Below are 18,980 nucleotides of genomic sequence, written 5' to 3'. Positions count from 1 at the left end.
CACACTGTTACAATAATTTAATATATATTACTATGAATATGCTATTACTATTAATAAAATTGTATCTGTAAAAAAGATTTATGTAAACTGAGATCAGTGATAAAACTGAGGCAAGCTGCTTTGATGCTGAAAGGCAAGAGGGTGGAAATTACTTATTTCAACGTGTTCCTGTTGAGAATGTTGTCAACACTGGCCTATTCTCATTAAAATTTTCTGACACCACACTTCTTGATAGAAGACTCTTGCATTAACTCTTTTTTACTACATTCACCAAAAATACACAAAGAATGCCAATGTTTCCTATTAATGGTAGCTTTTAGTATGCACTGCTGGTGGTTGTGCAACCCTGATAGTCTGTCCATGAGTCATATCTGAGGAGGTGAAAGAAGAAAAATTGTTTTTAATACAAACATACGCGCTTTCACACACAGGTAGAATTCTGAAGTTCTAGTGAATTCTTTCTGCTGTTAAGTCAGTTTTGCCTATTTACTTCCGTTTCTCAAATACAAAATACAAATACCATTACTTTTTGCTCTCAAAGAAGTTCTGCTCTGTAGTTGAAGCTGCTTAGACTGAATACCAATATCGGAATTCTTGTACAGCTTTTCTTTGGGTTTTGTTCATTGGTTTGTTCTTTACTTCTCAAGGTTAGAGATCGATTTGAACTTAAATCTCCAGTAAAAACTATAGAAGACTTCATACGGAGATTCACTCCAAGTCGCTTGACCTCTGGATCTAACAGCAGCAGTTCATCTAGTCTAGCTACAAGCAAATCAATGCACAGATTTGGTTTAAGTATGCTTTCATCTACATCTACGGACAGCACTTTATTAAAACTGGAAGAAAAGCTGGCATACTCTGCACAGATGAATAACAATGGCTACAGCTCCCAGCAAGGCCGGACAGCTGTGGGGAGTGGACCTGAGGAAGGAGAACTCCGTTACGAAGCAGAGAGTCCCGATGAAGCTGCTCTTGTCTATGCAGCAAGGGCGTATAACTGTTCTCTGGTTGGAAGGCTGTCTGACCAGGTATCAGTGGAGCTACCTCACCTGGGAACATTAAGCTTTGAAGTATTACATACATTGGGCTTTGATTCCGTCAGGAAGAGGATGTCAGTAGTGGTCAGACATCCTCTCACAGATGAAATAAATGTTTACACTAAAGGAGCAGATTCAGTTATTATGGATCTTCTACCCTGCTCTTCAGGTACACCTCTTACTTATCTTTGCAGGATTTGGGGCACCGGTTCTGCTTAACTGCTGAAAAACTCATCATATCTTATTGCCTTCTCTAACAAGTAGACCTGCCTTTGTTGTGAATATAGGGAATGGTAGAATGGCAGCTGTCTCTCTTCTTCTATAATACTTTGTTATTACTGCAAACTTTCTGTAACAAATTACTGGTTGCTTTTGTTCCGCAAATGAATGAAATTAATTTTTGTACAAGATCTTCTACTAGCAAACTTTACTTTGAAGGAATTTCTTGAAACTCTCCCAAAGCAATTTACATTCTTCGGGAAAACCTGCCTGTCAGTCCTTGGCTATTTGAGTATTTCATATGAAATCCAAGCACTTCCTACTGCAGCTTTCTCTTTGTTTCGTTTGTGAATCTTTATGTCCTGCTGCAACCTGTTTGCATAAGTCAGTGCATTTATGTTGGTCTGACTGTGATGGTAAAGGACACCGTGAATCAATCAGCCACCAAAACAGAAAGATTGTGGCAAAAGAAGGAGACGTGCTTTTCAGATGATAAATCTTGGATTCAGATACATAGCTGAATAGCAGGGAATAGACATGTATCTGTGAACATGGAGTACTTCCCTAAAGCATGGAGACCCTGGTTCTAATTTACTGTACTTTCAATACTGAATTTAATCCAGCGTTTGCCTCAGTATGAATGAACAGAGCCCAAAAGTGCTAGAGGTACTTCCCATGTTTCATTAATGCATTGACTTTGTGGATTCTTCGACATTAGTTGGAGTAAACAATTGTGAAAGGCTTATACTGTGTAATTTTAGTTTCATGAAATACAGAAAAATGTTGGCATTAGTTTTCTGTTTACAGCCATATAAATCAAAACTGAGCCAGAAAAATTAAGAACAACTTGTTCTTAACTAAGAACAAAGTATTCATGAATAATTTTCTAGTAAAGATCTGATACTGCAGAAGGCACGTAGAGCGCCTGTGGAAACTTGTTTCTCTCAAAAGTACTAAAGGCGAATTTGTAGTACTGAGAATCTCTAATAACATCCCTAGAAAATAATGTTTGGAAATGAGTTCTCAGAATGCAAACTGAGCATTAAAAAGAAAGGAAAAGATTATTTTTTGCCAAGTCTTAAATATTTTGTCACCATAGAACTAAGACCATGTTTGAAGCTGCTGTGTCCATTCACAGACTGGACTCAGTAGATGAAGGAAAGTTCAGGCAAATTTCCAGCAGATCTAGTACCCATCTAGGTAAAAACAACAAGGCCAGTTAGAAAACCAGACAAAGGTGACATTACCAAAGGTGGTGTATGTCAGAGAAGGGGAAGCAAAGCTCCTGAAGGTCTGTGTCGGCAGTGAGCAGCTTCTGTGGCCGAGCAGATACAGTGATCCCATCATCTTTACAGGCAAGTGAATTGAAGGTGGCTTTGAAATTGTGCCCTGTGTTGGTTTGTTTTTTAGCCCAAATCGAATTATGAGTTCTAGTACAGTTTGCTTTGCAAGCAATGTGAGTCGCAGCCACTAGAACCTCATAACCACTTTCCCTTGTTTTCTAGCCCTTTAAGCCCCTGCTGGCTTCAGTAATTCTGTACATTTCAGCAGATTAGTCTGAAAAACCAATCACTCGTGGAACCAAATCTGCCATCTCTTCCTGCAGTATCCTAACGTCAGTGGATATGTTGTCAATTCCTGAGGGAACAGCATCTTTTTCCTGGGAGATATTCCCCAGGTAGAGGGACCCTCAGAAGATTTATGTTGTGGCTATTACCTGTGCTGCGGGATCTGTCAGTGGTTTCATCCTGTAGTCTGGTGATGGTGGAACATGAGTGTGGGAGGAGATTTAATGCTATGAGAATTCAGGCATTTAGCATTTCAAGGAATTGACCAATAAGTGCATCAACATGACAGCTAATCCCAGTGCTCACTCTTTACTGTCTTAGTACCTCAGGGATTTGTAAATTGTACACCAGTCAAGCATGCATTTTGAGACTTCGTGGTACTTGTGCTCTTAGACTGAAAGACCAAGGCAACACTGTGTCCCTAATCTCCCAACTCCAACATCACGTTGCATGACTGAGTCCTATCAGGCACAAAGGTCCTGTTTGTTTGGGAGGAAGAGCATTTTAAAATATGGCACGAGGAACAGCCAGAAGCAAATGTGTTATGTTGTAGCTTCCGTTGCGTCTTACAGAAAAACAGAAATTGCCATAAACCTCAAAAGTTTAGAAGTTTCCGAACTGACTCCATTTGATCTGCCTGTGTATCTATTTGATACTGTGAAACTTGGCATTTTCTGATAGCATACAGATATTTCCAAAAGCCTTGAAATGATTCACAAGAGTATATTGTTCTTAATTTATCTCAACAGTCACCATGTTCATAAATAAGAAAGTTACTGTTTGAGTCAATACTCAACTCGCACAGGAACTGTGAGCGTAAGTCATTGAGAAAACAAAATCTGGGCTGACTTTCTGCAGCTTGTGATTATGGAAGGAAACGGAGCAAGCAGAGCTCCTCTAGCTCTCAGTCATTCTTCTGGAGAAGACTTACTTGCTAATTTTTCACTGACATGGTGCATGTGGTCACAGTGCTTTGCGTAGCTGCTGCATCCCAGCTTAAAAAGAATCTCCACAACTGGCTTTTGTCTGCAAGAGATTTCTTCCCCCCTTCTAATTTCTGAGCAAAAGATTCATCTCAGGGTAGGACTGATGCAGCACATGAAGAGCTAGAAGGGGGTTTAGCTGTCATTGGCATGCTTGTGGAGGAGGGAGATGCAATCTTCCATGTTGAATTTGGGATGTTGAGAATTTGCACAGATAATGATGTGCACATCTCTACTTGTAGACTATTACTGCCTTTGTTCATTGAAGGTGGTATAAGCATTTAACATTACGATCCCTGCATTAGCATCCATGGTATTCATACAGAGCTGATGTGATTAACAGTGCTTAACCTTAAAGGGACAGAAACAACTTTTGATGTGTTTAAGCACCTGTTCAAGTTTGCACCATTTGAAATCAATGAATGACTGAAATAACCACTCCCATAAGACAATTTCTTGTGGGATATGCAAAATATATGGTGTTTTTCTCTATGATAGTAATGTATCACAAAAAATCAGGAAGAACGCTTGCTTACTTTACTTTTCTAAAATAATTCTTCTAATTAAAAAAGCTGACTTGACTAATACAAGAAGCCTCCAAGGAGGTTTGCTGCAGTACTTCTTCCAGAAAAAAAAAAAAGAATTGTATTATGCAGCCAAGTCATAATGCCAAAAAGATGATCATGCACAAACAGAAAAGAAGCTAAATGAAACTGTGTTAGGCTGCTAGTAGATGCATATTTCCACTTTATGTTGCAGTTGAATCTAAGTGTGAGCTCTTGTAATAGCTTCTGAAGGAACCTGGTGGTGTGCGTCAGAGCCACAAGCTATAATCTAAGAAAGAGCTTCCCAATTGCAAATAATATTTGTAGAGTTGTTCTTCCAGAATAATATAACTACATTGTCCCTTTGAGGAAATCAATAGTGTTAGCATAGATAGCATTAATAGATAGATGGACAGGCCCACCGGAATATTCCTACCACTATTCATCACACGACCTTAATCAGAGATGGAACTGAAATGAAGGTATGCGTGAAATTCCACAATCGTCATGGAGTCCCTTGGTCTTTAAAGTGAATAAAATGTGCTGATACGTGGTTGATATAACAAAAAACAAAATATGGGGATTTCCAGTTTCTTCCTTCCTATAACATCAACACTTGAATGTGTTTGTGCTGGAGCCTCTGCACATCTGGTTAGATATTGCCCTGCTGTATTAAATATGAAGGTGCTGAATGATAGGTAAGCTTATAGACAGACAGATAGACATATATATATACATGGTCACGAATGGCAGATCAAATTGGGTATGAAAGCACACTGGGAAAATGGGCACCGAAAAGTATAAACAGTAAGATAATTGTGTCATCCAATTTAATTACCCGTATTAAGTGCTTAATATAAGGGTATAGTGCCTGTAGGTTCTCAGTATAGTCAGTTAAAGAGGTGAGCACAGTGGTGAATTGAGATCATAGATATCTTCAGGTGCTCAAACTTCTGATGATGGGTGGTGTTCATCTGGCTCTGTGACTGTTTACCATGCATGTACCAGTAACAAATACTGCGTTAAGGAACAGCTTCAAGTACAAAATTATAATCCTAAAATTATTCTACACCTCCAAATAACATGAAGACTTTAGAAAAAAAAATTATATGACATGAAGGAATAGAAAAAACTGCCCTGAAGTACCGGTCATTCTCACTCAGTGGTTCCAATCTAAAAACTTATGAGCCTGTACTTCTACTTTAGTACTAATCCTGCAATCCATATTATTTAAGATTGCTACTACAGTACACCGTACATGAACCTGTCTTGATGCTAGATGATAAAAAGGATGTATATCACCTGTTTTTAACTTTTGAGGATATCATTTCAGGTAATGAGGTGGAACAAAATGTCCATCATATTCATATTACTATCATACTCATTACTTTTTCGATCGCAATATGAGCATATTGAACCAGAGCCAGCTAAGGAGAGTAAAGGAACAGATGCTCAGTCCTGATTTTGAGTTCTCACACATGACTGAAGAGCAAAGCTAAGTGGAAGTTGTGCTGCTGCATTCAAGGTAGAAGCTAGCCGTGAGGTCTACACAAGTGTAAATTCTCTTCTAAATGAAGTCACAGTCATACTCAGAACTTCTTGCATTGACTCAGCCCGATAAGTGATATCAGTACAGCCGTAACAGAAGTACCTTCATACACTAGATATACAAAACAAGAGTACTGGTTCTGGTTCTTTTGAGATACTAACCTTGATGGAGACTAAGTGCTATTTTATGTGTCATTTTTCTGCACATGATGAGATGTGGAGACTCATTTTCTAGTAGCATATTTGAAATCATACTTCTCTTTCTGACATTATTGTTTGCTGTGAAGCTTATCGTGATTTCCTAAAGTATTCAGGCCAAATAAATACTTAAAGACTAAGAAAAAGAAAGTCTTTCTGACACACATTCATAATGACTTTTGAAGGGAAAAGACAGAAAAGATAGAACAGAAAGATGAGATTTTTTTTTTCTAAATGCAATGTTTTACTTGAGTTTCCCAGGAGATGTCAGCAGCTCTTTAAAATGATTAGTTATAAAGTGCCCATACAGTGAGTACTGTAGAGAAGTTTTTATTCTCTGAGGCCATTCAACTGCTGTTATTTTTCAATTACTAATTTCTTTCTTTATTCTTATCTAGATGACCCTCGGGGCAAACATCAAAAAAAAATCCAAAGCAAAACCCAGAATTACCTTAATCTGTATGCTGTTGATGGGCTACGGACTCTCTGTATTGCGAAAAGAGTAAGTAAATGCAGACTTTTAGTTTGCTTTTAAGGAGAATCTTGACAAAGATTACTGAAGACATTTATTAATTTATTGTTCTTGATTCATAACTTCTTTTTCATTTTATTCTGTAAAGTATGAATGCCTCTGTATCACATTGACTGTGCCCTCACATACTCTTTTTAAAGGTTCTCAGCAAGGAAGAGTATGCCTGTTGGTTAAAAAGTCATTTAGAAGCAGAATCCTCTATTGAAAATCGTGAAGAACTTCTGTTTCAGTCAGCACTGCGGATAGAGAAGAATCTGCATCTGCTAGGTAATGAAGTGAGAGCTGGACATGAAATTAAAATGTGTTAAAAATTCTGAAAGCTTGGCTATGAAATCCATTCTTTCCCTTAAATGGTTTGTGGCAGTACAGAAAATTGGCTTCTTTTGGACGTTGTCATGGCTGTCATGTGCAGCACCACAAAGGAATGGGATATGATTAACCTAAGAGACATACCCAGTTTTCCTTGCTCCTGCCATCATTTTAGCACTAGAGAAATGAGTGAAGAAATACCAGGAATGAATCTGATACAAAATCATAAATGTAAACTGCTGTTCTAAACAGGAGAAGGACTTGGCCCAAACAGTCTACAGAATGTCGTGCCAATCCAACATATCAGAAAATTCCATGACTCCAGGGGCACCAGAGACACTCATAAAGCAAAGCTCATAAACTGCATTTGTGAGGGGCATTGACTCTGATACACCTTGGGTTCAGCTCATGCACTCAGCACCTGTGTATTCTGTGGAAGAGGATTGCAGTCCTTCATAATGATGCAGTTTAAATCAATGTAAAATGTATTCCAGGAACTCAGTCATACTCTTTCTCTGCTGAGTTGAGATGTTGAAAGCACTGAGATTCTAAAATGTAGATAATTAGTTTTAAACTATTATTCCGACCATCCAACTAGCTTACTCTGGCAAAGAAACTGGGACAGCCATAACACTGCTGGAGATAACAACCTTCACTAATTGCCAACACGCTTGTGTCTTGGAGATGAGATTCACCTCACCCACCTTCTGATATATCTACTACAGGTCTCTAAGGCAGAGAAAGAAAAAAAAAAAGTGCAATTCATTTGGTCTGTCTTTAGGATTAGATGAATCGCACCATTAAAGTGTCTGTTTCTCTCTTCTGACTTAAAGGGGAGGATGAAATGTCTAATACGGACCACATTAATCAACAAGATCCCACCATGGTCATGCCTTTGGCTCTAGTTTCACTCTGGGGGAAAAAAAAGGTGGGAGGGGAAAGTGAAATTGGACCACCAGACAAATAAGTGAACTCTAGCCAGAAGTAAACTACCCATTTGGTCATTCCCCAAGAACCTCCTACTGTGGTTTGTATCTTGCAATTATCAGTTATGATTAGATTGTGGTAGTAAAAAAGTGAGTCTGGAAAAGGAGTGTCTTTTCCTTTGAACAGTATTTGGATAATAACATCTTTTCCGTCGTTGCCCCATGACTGATGTTCAGACTTCAGGTGGACTTCTGTTGCTAAAGGAACACCACAGGAATAAGAAATAGCTGAGAAAAGTTTGCTTTGCTTTTCCTGTTGTTCCAGGTAATTTGCGTGACTGTCACGTCCTCATTCTCTAGTAGTGAGGGCTTCTTTTTCCTCACATTGAAGCCTCTCTGAACTCAGTGGAGCACTGATATATCAGTGGTGACACTGCTCTTGGTCCCAAGCAGCTTTTGCTACAGTATTTGAAAATCTTGTCTCTGCATATTGATATATGAAAGAATAGGAAAGATACTCAGTTTCTTATAAACAGGTAGAATATGTCAAAAGAGTAAAAAAGCCACATTATACTTCCATGTCATGGCAAATGTGATTTATGCTATATCTCGTTTGGCAACCAGTGTCTTTCTGCAAGAGCAAAGAGCAGGAACAAGGCAGGAAAAGGTTTATGTCTGCAGCCTAATGTTCAGTTGCCAAAGTGCAGTTCTGCTGACATTCCTCTTCAAGGTGGAGAAATCTCTAGTGACCCAGCCTCTTCTAGTTGAGGAAAGGCAGTTAAAGACCCTTAAGAACTGAAATGATCTCCTAGAAGCGGTATCTTCTCTAGCAACATTCAATAGAAATGGTGAAGACCAGAGAGACAGTAAGCAAAGATACATTATCCTTGTGAACCCCTGAGGCTAAAAGTGGCATCAGATTGCTTTTGAGTTCTGGATTTGATGTTGACTGTTGATGCAGATGATTATCCCAGCTATTTTCAGCTCCTCTCTCTTGGTATCCCCAAAAAAGCTGCCTGAATCTTACAAGCATTGGTAGTTTAGCTATTTCCCAATAAAAGTGGCTGCTGGAGTTTTTTTTAAAAATCCAAACTTACAATTTGAGGTGAACCCTAAGTGTTCATTTAATGTGCAATATTTTGCTTTTTCTGTGTGCTTAGGTGCCACTGGCATTGAAGACCGTTTACAGGATGGTGTTCCAGAAACCATTGCAAATTTGCGCAAAGCTGGGTTGCAGATTTGGGTTCTTACTGGAGACAAGCAAGAAACAGCCGTTAATATCGCATATGCCTGCAAGCTATTAGATCACGATGAAGAAATCATCACTTTGAATGCTGAATCACCAGTAAGCAGATCCAATACGCAAATTTACTTGTGAAGCAGCTTTGCTTTTTTTTCGACTTCTACAATTAAAAGTTTGATGGCTTTTTTTTCCTTTCCTCTTTTTTTTCCCCTTCTTTTCCTGCTTCATCCATAATTTTCAGGTAGGACATGTCTTTGAATACTTTTCACTGAATCATGCTTCTAAGTCAGTGTCATGTATCATAAACTTACTGAAGACGTGTAACTGTGTGTAGTGATCTCCACCATAAATGAAAATATAGCAGCATAGATGCTTTTCTTTGGTACGTGTTCTCAAAGCATCCCATGTTTTGCGTATTGGCACTAATGGGTTTCCAAAAGCAACCTGTGATTAAATATGTGTTGAGGAAGAAAACAATATTATTACCAGTTAAGAACTTGTGCTTTATTTTACACCACTGAAATGTAATATTTAGATAACTCAATCATTCATGTTTTCTCAGTGGGCTTTTTCTCTGGAGATAGAAGCAATACTTAAATTTCAATGCTAGCACTGAAAGTCAGAAAACCACTCTACAGTAATGCCTTGCTTCCTAACAGACCTTTTCTAATTCTTCTGAATTACTGATCTTTCCTGTGCTCAATTTGTTGCAAGCAGACAGTCACAAAGAGTTTACTGATACGGTCTAACATACAAGGAACCAGACTGCTAGTGCCGTAGTCCTTTAATGGGGTGATAAAATTGGACTTCAGATCAGCAGAGGAGAGGTAGGCCAGCAGTACCCAGCTCCAATTGCTTTTGAAAAGGAAGAAAAGATAACAGCATTTTCCTTTCTTGAGTGTATCAGCTGAACTGGTAAATTGATTTTCCATGATCTTTTTTTGTCGTACTTTGCTGTAAGTCCAATGGCATTTCATTTTTAATGTTCATATATTCTCAGTAATATCTTCTAGTTGAGTATGGCTAGGAGAGAGAATTCAGCTTAAATAACCCTTAATTGGCCTTTAACAATGCATAACCATTTGATCTGAGTTGTAGGCGTGTACATGGTGTTCATCACCATACTTAACTTGGTACTGATACTGATTATATCATTTCCCAGCACTGTTATTCTGAGAAGAAGCTAAAATAAATTAGTTTAGCATACAATACTGCATGTTAAAGAGAAATTAGATTTTAAGCCTTTCGAGCCCTCATTGCTGTCATACCTTCTGCAAGAATGAAGTGTGTTTAGAGCAAATAGAAGATTATTAGAAATTAAAATATTAACAGTGCAGCAAATATAACACATTCCCTGTGTTCCTTATGCCTAAATATGCAGCAAACACAAACATTTGAATGCATGTTCTTTTCTCTCAAGCATATTTATTTTGAATTTTTTCAGGAGACGTGTGCTGTCTTGCTGGAACAGTGTCTGCAGTGTGTAGAGTCTAAATTTTCAAACACCACAACAGACGAAGCTACTGGAAACATGACTGTTGGGTTCACCCCTCTCTATCCACCCTCTTCCCCTGTGCTTTCCAGCTTGGGCCTAGTGATTGATGGAAGGACTCTAGCTTATGCCCTGGAACCTACACTAGAGGACAAATTTCTTGCACTAGCCAAGCAATGCCGTTCAGTACTGTGTTGTCGCTCTACCCCACTTCAAAAGAGCATGGTAGTGAAACTTGTCAGAGACAAACTCAAAGCAATGACTTTGGCAATAGGTAAATATCTCTGTATAAACTAGCCTGCCTTGTATGCTGTGCCTTGAGAATTTTGATTTTTTTTGACTTGCAATAGGGCCCTTTCACCTGCCTCACAACTCAAATAGCCTTCCCGTTTTGCCTGAAAATGTGCTGGGCAACTCTAACATATTTATTCAAAACCAAGATAGAATTCTGGAGTAGTATTTGGGATTTCTTCCTACAGAATTTAGGTAACTGGGATCCAGGTATGCTATGAGGTTTTGGAGTGTCCAAACACAGCTGTGAAGAATTGGGTTAGCTGATACTGTGCAGGACACCATTTTGCAATCACCATATTACACAGAACAAAATTGTGCTCAGTGTTGTTTCATCCCATCATGTTTAAACTCAGGGTGCTGTGGTTTTCATCACCAGTTGGCCATACAGCATAGGATGTGAGTTGGCCTTGTCAGTGTAGACAATGGATTTATGAGTGGCATCGTGCCAGTGCTTACACTTCTACCCAGCTAATCACTCATTTGGTGAAGGGGAGATTTTGTCAGTCATCCTGTTTTAAATCTGGCAGCATCTTCCATGTTTACATGATTTTTATGTAAGAAAAGTCAGCTAGCTCTTCTTTGCCCGTCTCAAGTTGAGGCTCATCTTTCATTAGAAGACATGATTGCATCATATATTGTCACAAACACACTAGCTTTCATCTACCCATCGTGGTTAATCATAGCAGCCATACATGTGGATTGGACCTACCAATGAGAAACCCTAAGTACATATAATAATTACCAGACTCCTGTGACATCCACATCACCAAATGTGTGCTGATTGTAATGATCCTTGTGCTCACTATATTATATCTAGCTCAAATATGTCTTCCTCATACTGAATTTATATCTTTGGCTGACTGTCTGTGGACATAACAGTTTGCATATGTTGTCAAAAACATCTGGTTGGTTAACTTGAATTACACAGAATGCTTAAAAACAGTAGCAGAGAGCGGGCAGCTTGTGTTTTCATTCTTTCTGAGCATCTTGGGCCTGTGAGTTGAACTCAAGCTCCTGCTCTGACTTAAAAGCCTGACTGAATCCATCCTCCCTTTTACCCCACATGAGCTAATTTGGGGTTGTGTTGCACAGTCACAGAGATCAGCTTTGTCAGGTGAGCAGATGCCACTCTTATATGTGCCAACAGCAGGGAAATTGGAGTGAGATGTGAATATACACCTCAGCCACTGCAGTTTAAAACCAAGTGTCTTGTCATCAACTAATATGGTTTCATTTTCCACTACTACACGGGCTGTAAATTTAAGAGGTTAAGAAGTAGATGCATGTCCCATTCTGGTATCTTTTCTATGGCACCTATCACTTGTGGTATCATGATTGGAAACAGAGCAAGGAAAGCTAGCTGTGCAACCATTGTCGTTAAATCTATGATAGGTGTATTAAAGATCAGATGGGTCAACCCAAGATAAGTATTCATCTGCTTTTTAAATTTATTGTATTTTTTACTGTGTAGATATTCTTATTTAGGCCTCCTTGCACATTTCATTCTTAATCATAATTGACTGCGGCAGACAGTTACCAGAAAGTAAATGAATTCGGAAGCTCACGCTTAGCCTTTCAGTGTTTTAGTATTTGTGCAGTTCAGGCCAGAAACTTGAATTTTGGGTCTTACTGAAAAGAGAAGGATTTGTTTTATTTTTACTTTTCCGTGATAAAAGAAGTCTACAAAGACCAGAATGTCTTGGCAGCTTTGTCAAGCTTTGAACCTTATATTCCAAAGATGGGTCCTTTCCTATTCAGCATCTCCCTTACTATACTCAGCCAACGCTCAGTAACAACTGGTTTTCCTTTGCTTTGCTGACGTTTATTGTTCCTGGTCTACTAGTGACAAAAAAACCTGTATCTTGTCATCTTTAGGTGATGGTGCTAATGATGTCAGCATGATCCAAGTGGCAGATGTTGGTGTGGGGATCTCTGGCCAAGAAGGCATGCAGGTAATGTTTCTCATTCACGGAAGAGAACTCTCATGAAAGGATGAAATGGGCACTTCCCACTGATAGCCAGCACAAATAAAGGAGAAGTGGCAAGTTGTGCTCAGGAGTGCCAATTGTGCATCATAAGGATGCTTTTCAGCTTGAGATTGAGCTTGTGTTTGTTCTGAGATCTGTGGTGAATGTAAACATGCTGCCTTCCCAGAAAACTGAACTTACCAGATCCCCCTAAGCAATATATTTTAAGAAATCGTGTATTAAACACTGGTTTAAAGGACAGGAGCTCAGCTATGCATTGTTTAGGAAATAAAGGTTCAGCTTATTCGGACTTTTGTTCTCCTCTCTCCTGTATTGTCTGGGTATCCTTCTCCTGTGGAGTAGTGGCACAAGCCCATCCAGCTGATGCCACTAATTTGCATGGTATGGTGGTGACCCTTAGCCCAGCCACCCACACATCTCACTCACTCAGCCTATGCAGACAGCAGAACGGTGAAGAAAGAGAAAATTATAGCCCTTTGCAGAACCACTGCTCCCTACACACTATTCCGAGTCCTGGTTTTCTCCCAATTTCCTGCCACAGGGAACAGCAAGATAAGGGAACTTGATACGTAGTCTTTTGGATGTGTTCAGCCTGTGATGACTGCATTTGTCACTGTATAAGAGGCAATTCTGCCATCCCCGGGAGAGAAGAGGCATATGTATAGGATGTATTACCTACTGTATTACCTATTACCTCTGCCTTCTCTACTGCTAGTGCAGTTCAGTTGCAGTGGCAACTGGACATCACTGGACATGGCAGTAAGACACAGAGAATGAGAAAGATACCTCATTTCCACAATCTACCTTGTATTTGGGCTGGGTGCAGGCTGATTGCATGAGAAAATAGAATAGCTCAGTATATGTCAAGGTGCTATTCAGAGAAGATGGGAAGTGTTTCCATCCTGAGGACCTGAGCAGATGAGCATGCTCCCTAACTTAGTTACCGGTGGGTAGTTCTCTGACCCACATTGCATTTTTTGCGACACCGGCTGTATGTTTTGCTTGAAGGGGAATGAAAGCCTCCTTCACACAGTAGGTGAGTTGGCTATAGAATGTTATCCCATGGGATTTCATGAATGCGGTAATTTATTTGGGCCAACACACAAATTTATGAAAAAAAAGTTTAACTGAGCTTTGAACCTGGATGTCAACTTTGTGCATTTTCTGGAATGCAGATTATCAGAAGGTAGGGCAGTACTCTGGAGAAAAGTCAGTAGATGTTTTTCTTATTTGTTCATATACTCTTCCAAAGGCATCCTGTCTTGGCTGTTGTTGGAGGCTGGGTACTAGGGCTTCAGCCTGGTCCAACAGAGCTATTACACTTGTTCTCTTTCTTGTTATCATCCAGGGGCTTCAGGCAAAATAATCTCCAGGGCAAATGGATGTCCATCAGCGCTCTTCAAACAGACTAGATTTCAAGCCTGCAATCTATTAAAAATGCTTCTCCGAGTATGTTAGCAGCTGTAAATTAGAATGGAAAGAAGCTACCACAAAAAATACTCAGATACCCATTGTGTTTACGGCATCCCAGTCATAGACCCTGTGAGTCTTACTTGGATGGCCGAAGAGGGCAGGAGTAAAGGAAGTCTTGGATTAAGCTGATAGCAAGTGTATTTGTTGTTCCACAGCCTTCACTGGGTTCAGAGAGCTTTGCATAACTTCCGCAGTATTACTCAGCAGGCACTCCAGGCTCCAGAAAGCCCAGAGGAGACTGTTTTTGTGGGGTCCCCTCCAAGCCTATTAATTCAAAAAAGTCTAGCCCAAACTCCTTCGGTCTTATAATCTGTTATCAGCTCCTATTATCTATTAATTCAGAACATTTTTTTTCCTAATGCAGACATACAGTGATGGTAATATTTTTTTACTCCTCTCCCCATTATGCCACTTCCATTTGAGCTCGTACACTTAACAATAACCAGTCCTCAAATGTCCCTGGCTTTTATAGTATATTCAAATCTGAAAGCTATTTGCACATTAACCCATATAAACTACCTGTTTGAAACTACTTAAAATGAAAATTCAGCAGTGGAAAATGTTTATAGATCCCTTCCTTTACTGCAAGGTCCTAAGGAACCATGCAGGCCTCTTTACTATAAACAGCTGTCAGAATCTTACACATGCAGGTACTCGGAAGGCATTGAGCATTTAGATGTCTAAAACAGAAATACTCTCTGATTTATTTTCTTTCCACATTCTATGGAAGCATGTGGAGCATGAATCACTTTTTCCTGTGAAAAAGCTGTAAGAAAAAGTAAAAATGTGAAAATCAAGGGGATATTTTGAGATGAAATAAACATGCAGATGTAATTGGATAACACTATCTTCCTCACTGTGTTCCTCACTGTAATTAAAATGGAATAGAATAGAAAAAAGTTCCAACACTTCTCACAATGTGTTGTGAAGCACAAATGAAAAGAACCTAACAGTTTTGTTTTAACATCGGAATAGCCTGAGATGGGGTGAAGGACAAGGAAGTAGACATAGCACAGCTCTGTTCTCCTCAAACTGCGAGATAGCTGTATGTCTGCAAGACAAATCAGACTGTTCTGTGCAGGAACGTTGTAACAAGTGTATCTCAGTACCTGAGAAATCCCAGAATATTAAAAGATGTCCCAGGGCTTATATATATCTACTGCTTAAATTACAATGCATTATTACACCTTGTCTTGCATACTGTTTTAGAGTTTATTTTAATAGCTTCTACAAGCACTTACTTGGGAAAATTGAATCCTTTTGACAGTTTACCAAGAAAGGGAATTAGAAAAAATTAAAAGAAAGATGTTTCTTATTTAAAAATACAGCCAAAATATACCCTGCAGAGTGTGAGTAAGATGTTGCTCCATTGGAGGTTTTTCACCTTTCCTCATGTTTTTGCTGAACTGTGAGAAGGAAAGTGATACCAAAATATAAAATGTAAAATAATATTAAATGAAATCTTAGTGTGACCCTAGGGATCAGTAAAATCTCAGAACAACTGTGATAACATCGTCAGTTACAAGGAGATCTCATCTAGATGTACAGTACCCTGAATTTTACTCAGAAGTGGAGAGGAACTGCGTGATTCATTTTGTCAGTGTGATTTGGCAGTCTGCACAGTCCCAGAGGAGTCTCATCTAGTGTGATTTTTTCATAGACGGTTTTAGAAAACATGCAATTTTAAAAATTCCTCAAAATACTGGTATCTCAGGATGGCCAAGTAAACTTTGTAAGCCAGGATTGCAAATGTAATTAAAACTAACATTTCTATTGTTTTTTCTTTTAAAGTCCAGTAATTATGATGCAACCACTTAATTGTGCTTTTTCTTATTTTATTCTCTGGAATTTCATTTTGCCCTGTAAGTACCCTGTAGTTTTTACAGAAAAAGATGTTTCAGCCACCAAGATGTTCACACGCGGGCCCTGAGCCTTCATGCTCATGCAGCTGCAATTGCCAGCTGTTCTCCCACCTCTTGCTTTTTGCTACTGCTTGTCACCATCTGGAACAATACTGTAATCTCCTTTGGGTGAGGACCGGGTCACCTTGCATGTTCTGCCAAGCTACCAGGGTTGCTCACGGATATTCCAAATCAATGCAGCAGTATCTGCATTTCAGATGCACTGTAATGGATTTCATTCTTCATCAGTACAATTTCCATTGGCTGTACGAGTTGAGAAGATGACTAGATTCACTGTTAGCATTGACAGTGACACTTCACAATAATGATTCCGATTTTTCTTTCATTATAGGCGGTGATGGCAAGCGACTTTGCAATCCCAAGGTTCCGGCATTTGGAGAAGCTCTTGCTTGTTCATGGCCACTGGTGTTATTCCCGACTTGCCAGCATGGTGCTGTATTTCTTCTATAAAAATGCAGTAAGTGTTTGACTTGGCAGCTTTATGGCACTACATGTTTCCAGGGTTTATTTCGTGCTAAGTGAGCATTAGGTCAGCCTTCAAATGGTTTATAAATAAGTTGCAAAGAAATTTGCAGAGTTGAAAGACAGCTGGCTGCCATTTGCAGAAATACAGATCCTACTCCATAACAGCTACAGTGTGCTGCTGAATGTGCAAATTAGGTAACAGAAAAAACAAGCACTGCTTAAGAAAAGTTTCTTTATAGAGCAGTTTTGTAGAATTTAGCTGGCTAGACACAGTAGTTTTTAATGCCAAAGCCATCCAGCATTGGTCCAAAGTAGCAGTTGAGTATGTTTTCTCTTCCTGACCCTATCTCGTCATCGCTTATGAATCACTGTACATATTCCCTAGTGACTTGAGGTAATGAGGCCTCTGTGTGTCTCAGATGCAGAGATTGGGAAGGTTTCTTTGGTTTATCTTACTCCCAACTAGCCAAAAGCCTTCGTTAGAAAGGAAGCAGTGAATAGACTACAGGTCTGTCTTTCTTCTCTGGTGCATGAAACAGGAGTTAGTCCAGTACTGGGCACTGAACCAACAGCAGCTCAACTCCTTGGCCCTAACAAAAGCCCTTTCCGTTGATCTTGGAGTAGAAAGATGATTGATTGAAAACTGCCTAACAAGACAACCAAGAATTCCATCAGCTGGGTGGGAGTCACTGGCAGACACGCAGATCTGCAACATCTACAAATCACCTTGGGAGCAAGGGATATGAAAAAGCAGGAAAAAGAGGAGAGCCAGAGCTCTCAGACCTCTTGTCTTCTCCGGAGGGCAATGTGTGAACTGTGAGCAGAAGACTGGATTTTATCCTCAACATCATTAAAAAAGTAGCTCTCAATTTTGTGAAAGTTGCTTTTCAAATTTAATCTAATCGTCAATTTTTTAATCAATGAATGCCAATTCCTTTTGGCCTGTCTAATTCCCATCTGATCTCAGTCTGAAGGTAGGTATTTTATCAGGAGAAGGCCATCATTTCCTCAAAATTTTGAACATCATAGGAATACCTAAGGGAGCTAAAGAATGAATAAAGCATCTTTGTGTTAACGCAAGCGTGCTAACATACTTTCTGTGATCTGATCAGAAACTGCATGCAAGCACCCTTCCAGTTCAGAGGAAAGAATGGTCTGAACTGCTGCCTGAGACTGAAATAGCAAGCATGTTTAAATTAAAGCTGCACTGAGCAGAAAGCCACCTGTCGAAGCACAACAGTGAAATATGTGCCTTAATTTTAAGACTTGATCCTGAATGATGCTGAACATCTGTATTCCCACCCCCAGTGCTATGTGTTTCCAAGATACCCCTTGGCTTGACAGTATCGAATCTGAACTTCCAAGAAGTGTACACAGAGCCATCTTACATTAAAATAAATTTTAAAAAGAAGTAATACACATAAGACATTATAGCAATTAGCAGCCAGAGATGTTGTTTAAACATCTGCATTTTTGTGCAGCTCTTGTAAAATCTTCCATTTCCTTTGTTACAACTCTCCTTGATTATGAGTATTATTTCTCATGCCATTTTTAGTAAGACATTTTCAAAAGCTGCTGCCTCAAGGCTACAATGTAACTGAAGAAATCTCTTTGTGTTGGCTCTGCTTTGGCAGCCTTGACAGCTTTCTGAGCAACACTTGTTGCTGCTGACTCTCAGACTTAGTGCGGTATCTGGCATATAGACATGAGTATGTCTGACGCAGTGCCTGTCCTTAAGGAAAGAATATTTAAAAGTAAAAAATGAGATCTGATCCTTTTGCAAGGAGACAGTTCTGGATGATTCTCTGCAGCAAATCAAAATAGCTACACTGCAAATGTTCTGCAAGTTTTTTGTTTCCTCAAGTGTTTTTTCCCTATTTGCTCGTAGTATGAAAGTTTCCATTCTCCTCTAGAACCTATCTAACTCCAAGTTTAAACTCCAAATTGCTGCAAAAGCCATTTGGAAACTCAGATGGCTTATCCAATATGTTTGGCTTGGAAAAGATAAGAAAAATAGAAGTAAAACATAAACTAAAACATAGCATGACTGGAAATGTTTGAGCTTGACAAAAAGGGATTTTGTGTAAAAAAAATTCTACCTGCACAAGCATGCAGTGCTTCCTGCCCTTTATACATTATCTCTACAAGACAGCACTGGACATTTTTTGACATATGTTTCATTCACTGAGAAATACTGTCTAGGGCCACATTCATAAAATCGTCTTATTTAGGAGTGGC

General features: G+C 39.3%; 1 protein-coding gene across 1 annotated transcript in view; it reads left to right on the top strand.

Annotated features, from left to right (window-relative positions):
• ATP10A (ATPase, class V, type 10A) overlaps positions 1-16,746 on the top strand; it is a gene marked incomplete at its 5' end in the record, with an annotated part of 103,192 nt that extends 86,446 nt beyond the window's left edge. The window contains 7 exons of the mRNA XM_010136469.1: positions 648-1,206; positions 6,497-6,600; positions 6,771-6,897; positions 9,026-9,210; positions 10,553-10,874; positions 12,770-12,846; positions 16,609-16,746. Of these exons, the coding sequence (XP_010134771.1) occupies positions 648-1,206; positions 6,497-6,600; positions 6,771-6,897; positions 9,026-9,210; positions 10,553-10,874; positions 12,770-12,846; positions 16,609-16,746 (1,512 nt within the window). The remainder of the gene's footprint in view (positions 1-647; positions 1,207-6,496; positions 6,601-6,770; positions 6,898-9,025; positions 9,211-10,552; positions 10,875-12,769; positions 12,847-16,608) is intronic.
• Between the last annotated feature and the right edge of the window lie 2,234 nt (positions 16,747-18,980).

Source organism: Buceros rhinoceros, unplaced genomic scaffold, assembly GCF_000710305.1.
Source record: "Buceros rhinoceros silvestris isolate BGI_N320 unplaced genomic scaffold, ASM71030v1 scaffold6390, whole genome shotgun sequence".
NCBI classification, from domain to species: domain Eukaryota; kingdom Metazoa; phylum Chordata; class Aves; order Bucerotiformes; family Bucerotidae; genus Buceros; species Buceros rhinoceros.
Note: the sequence above shows the minus strand (reverse complement) of the source record. Positions and strands in the feature narration are given on the sequence as shown.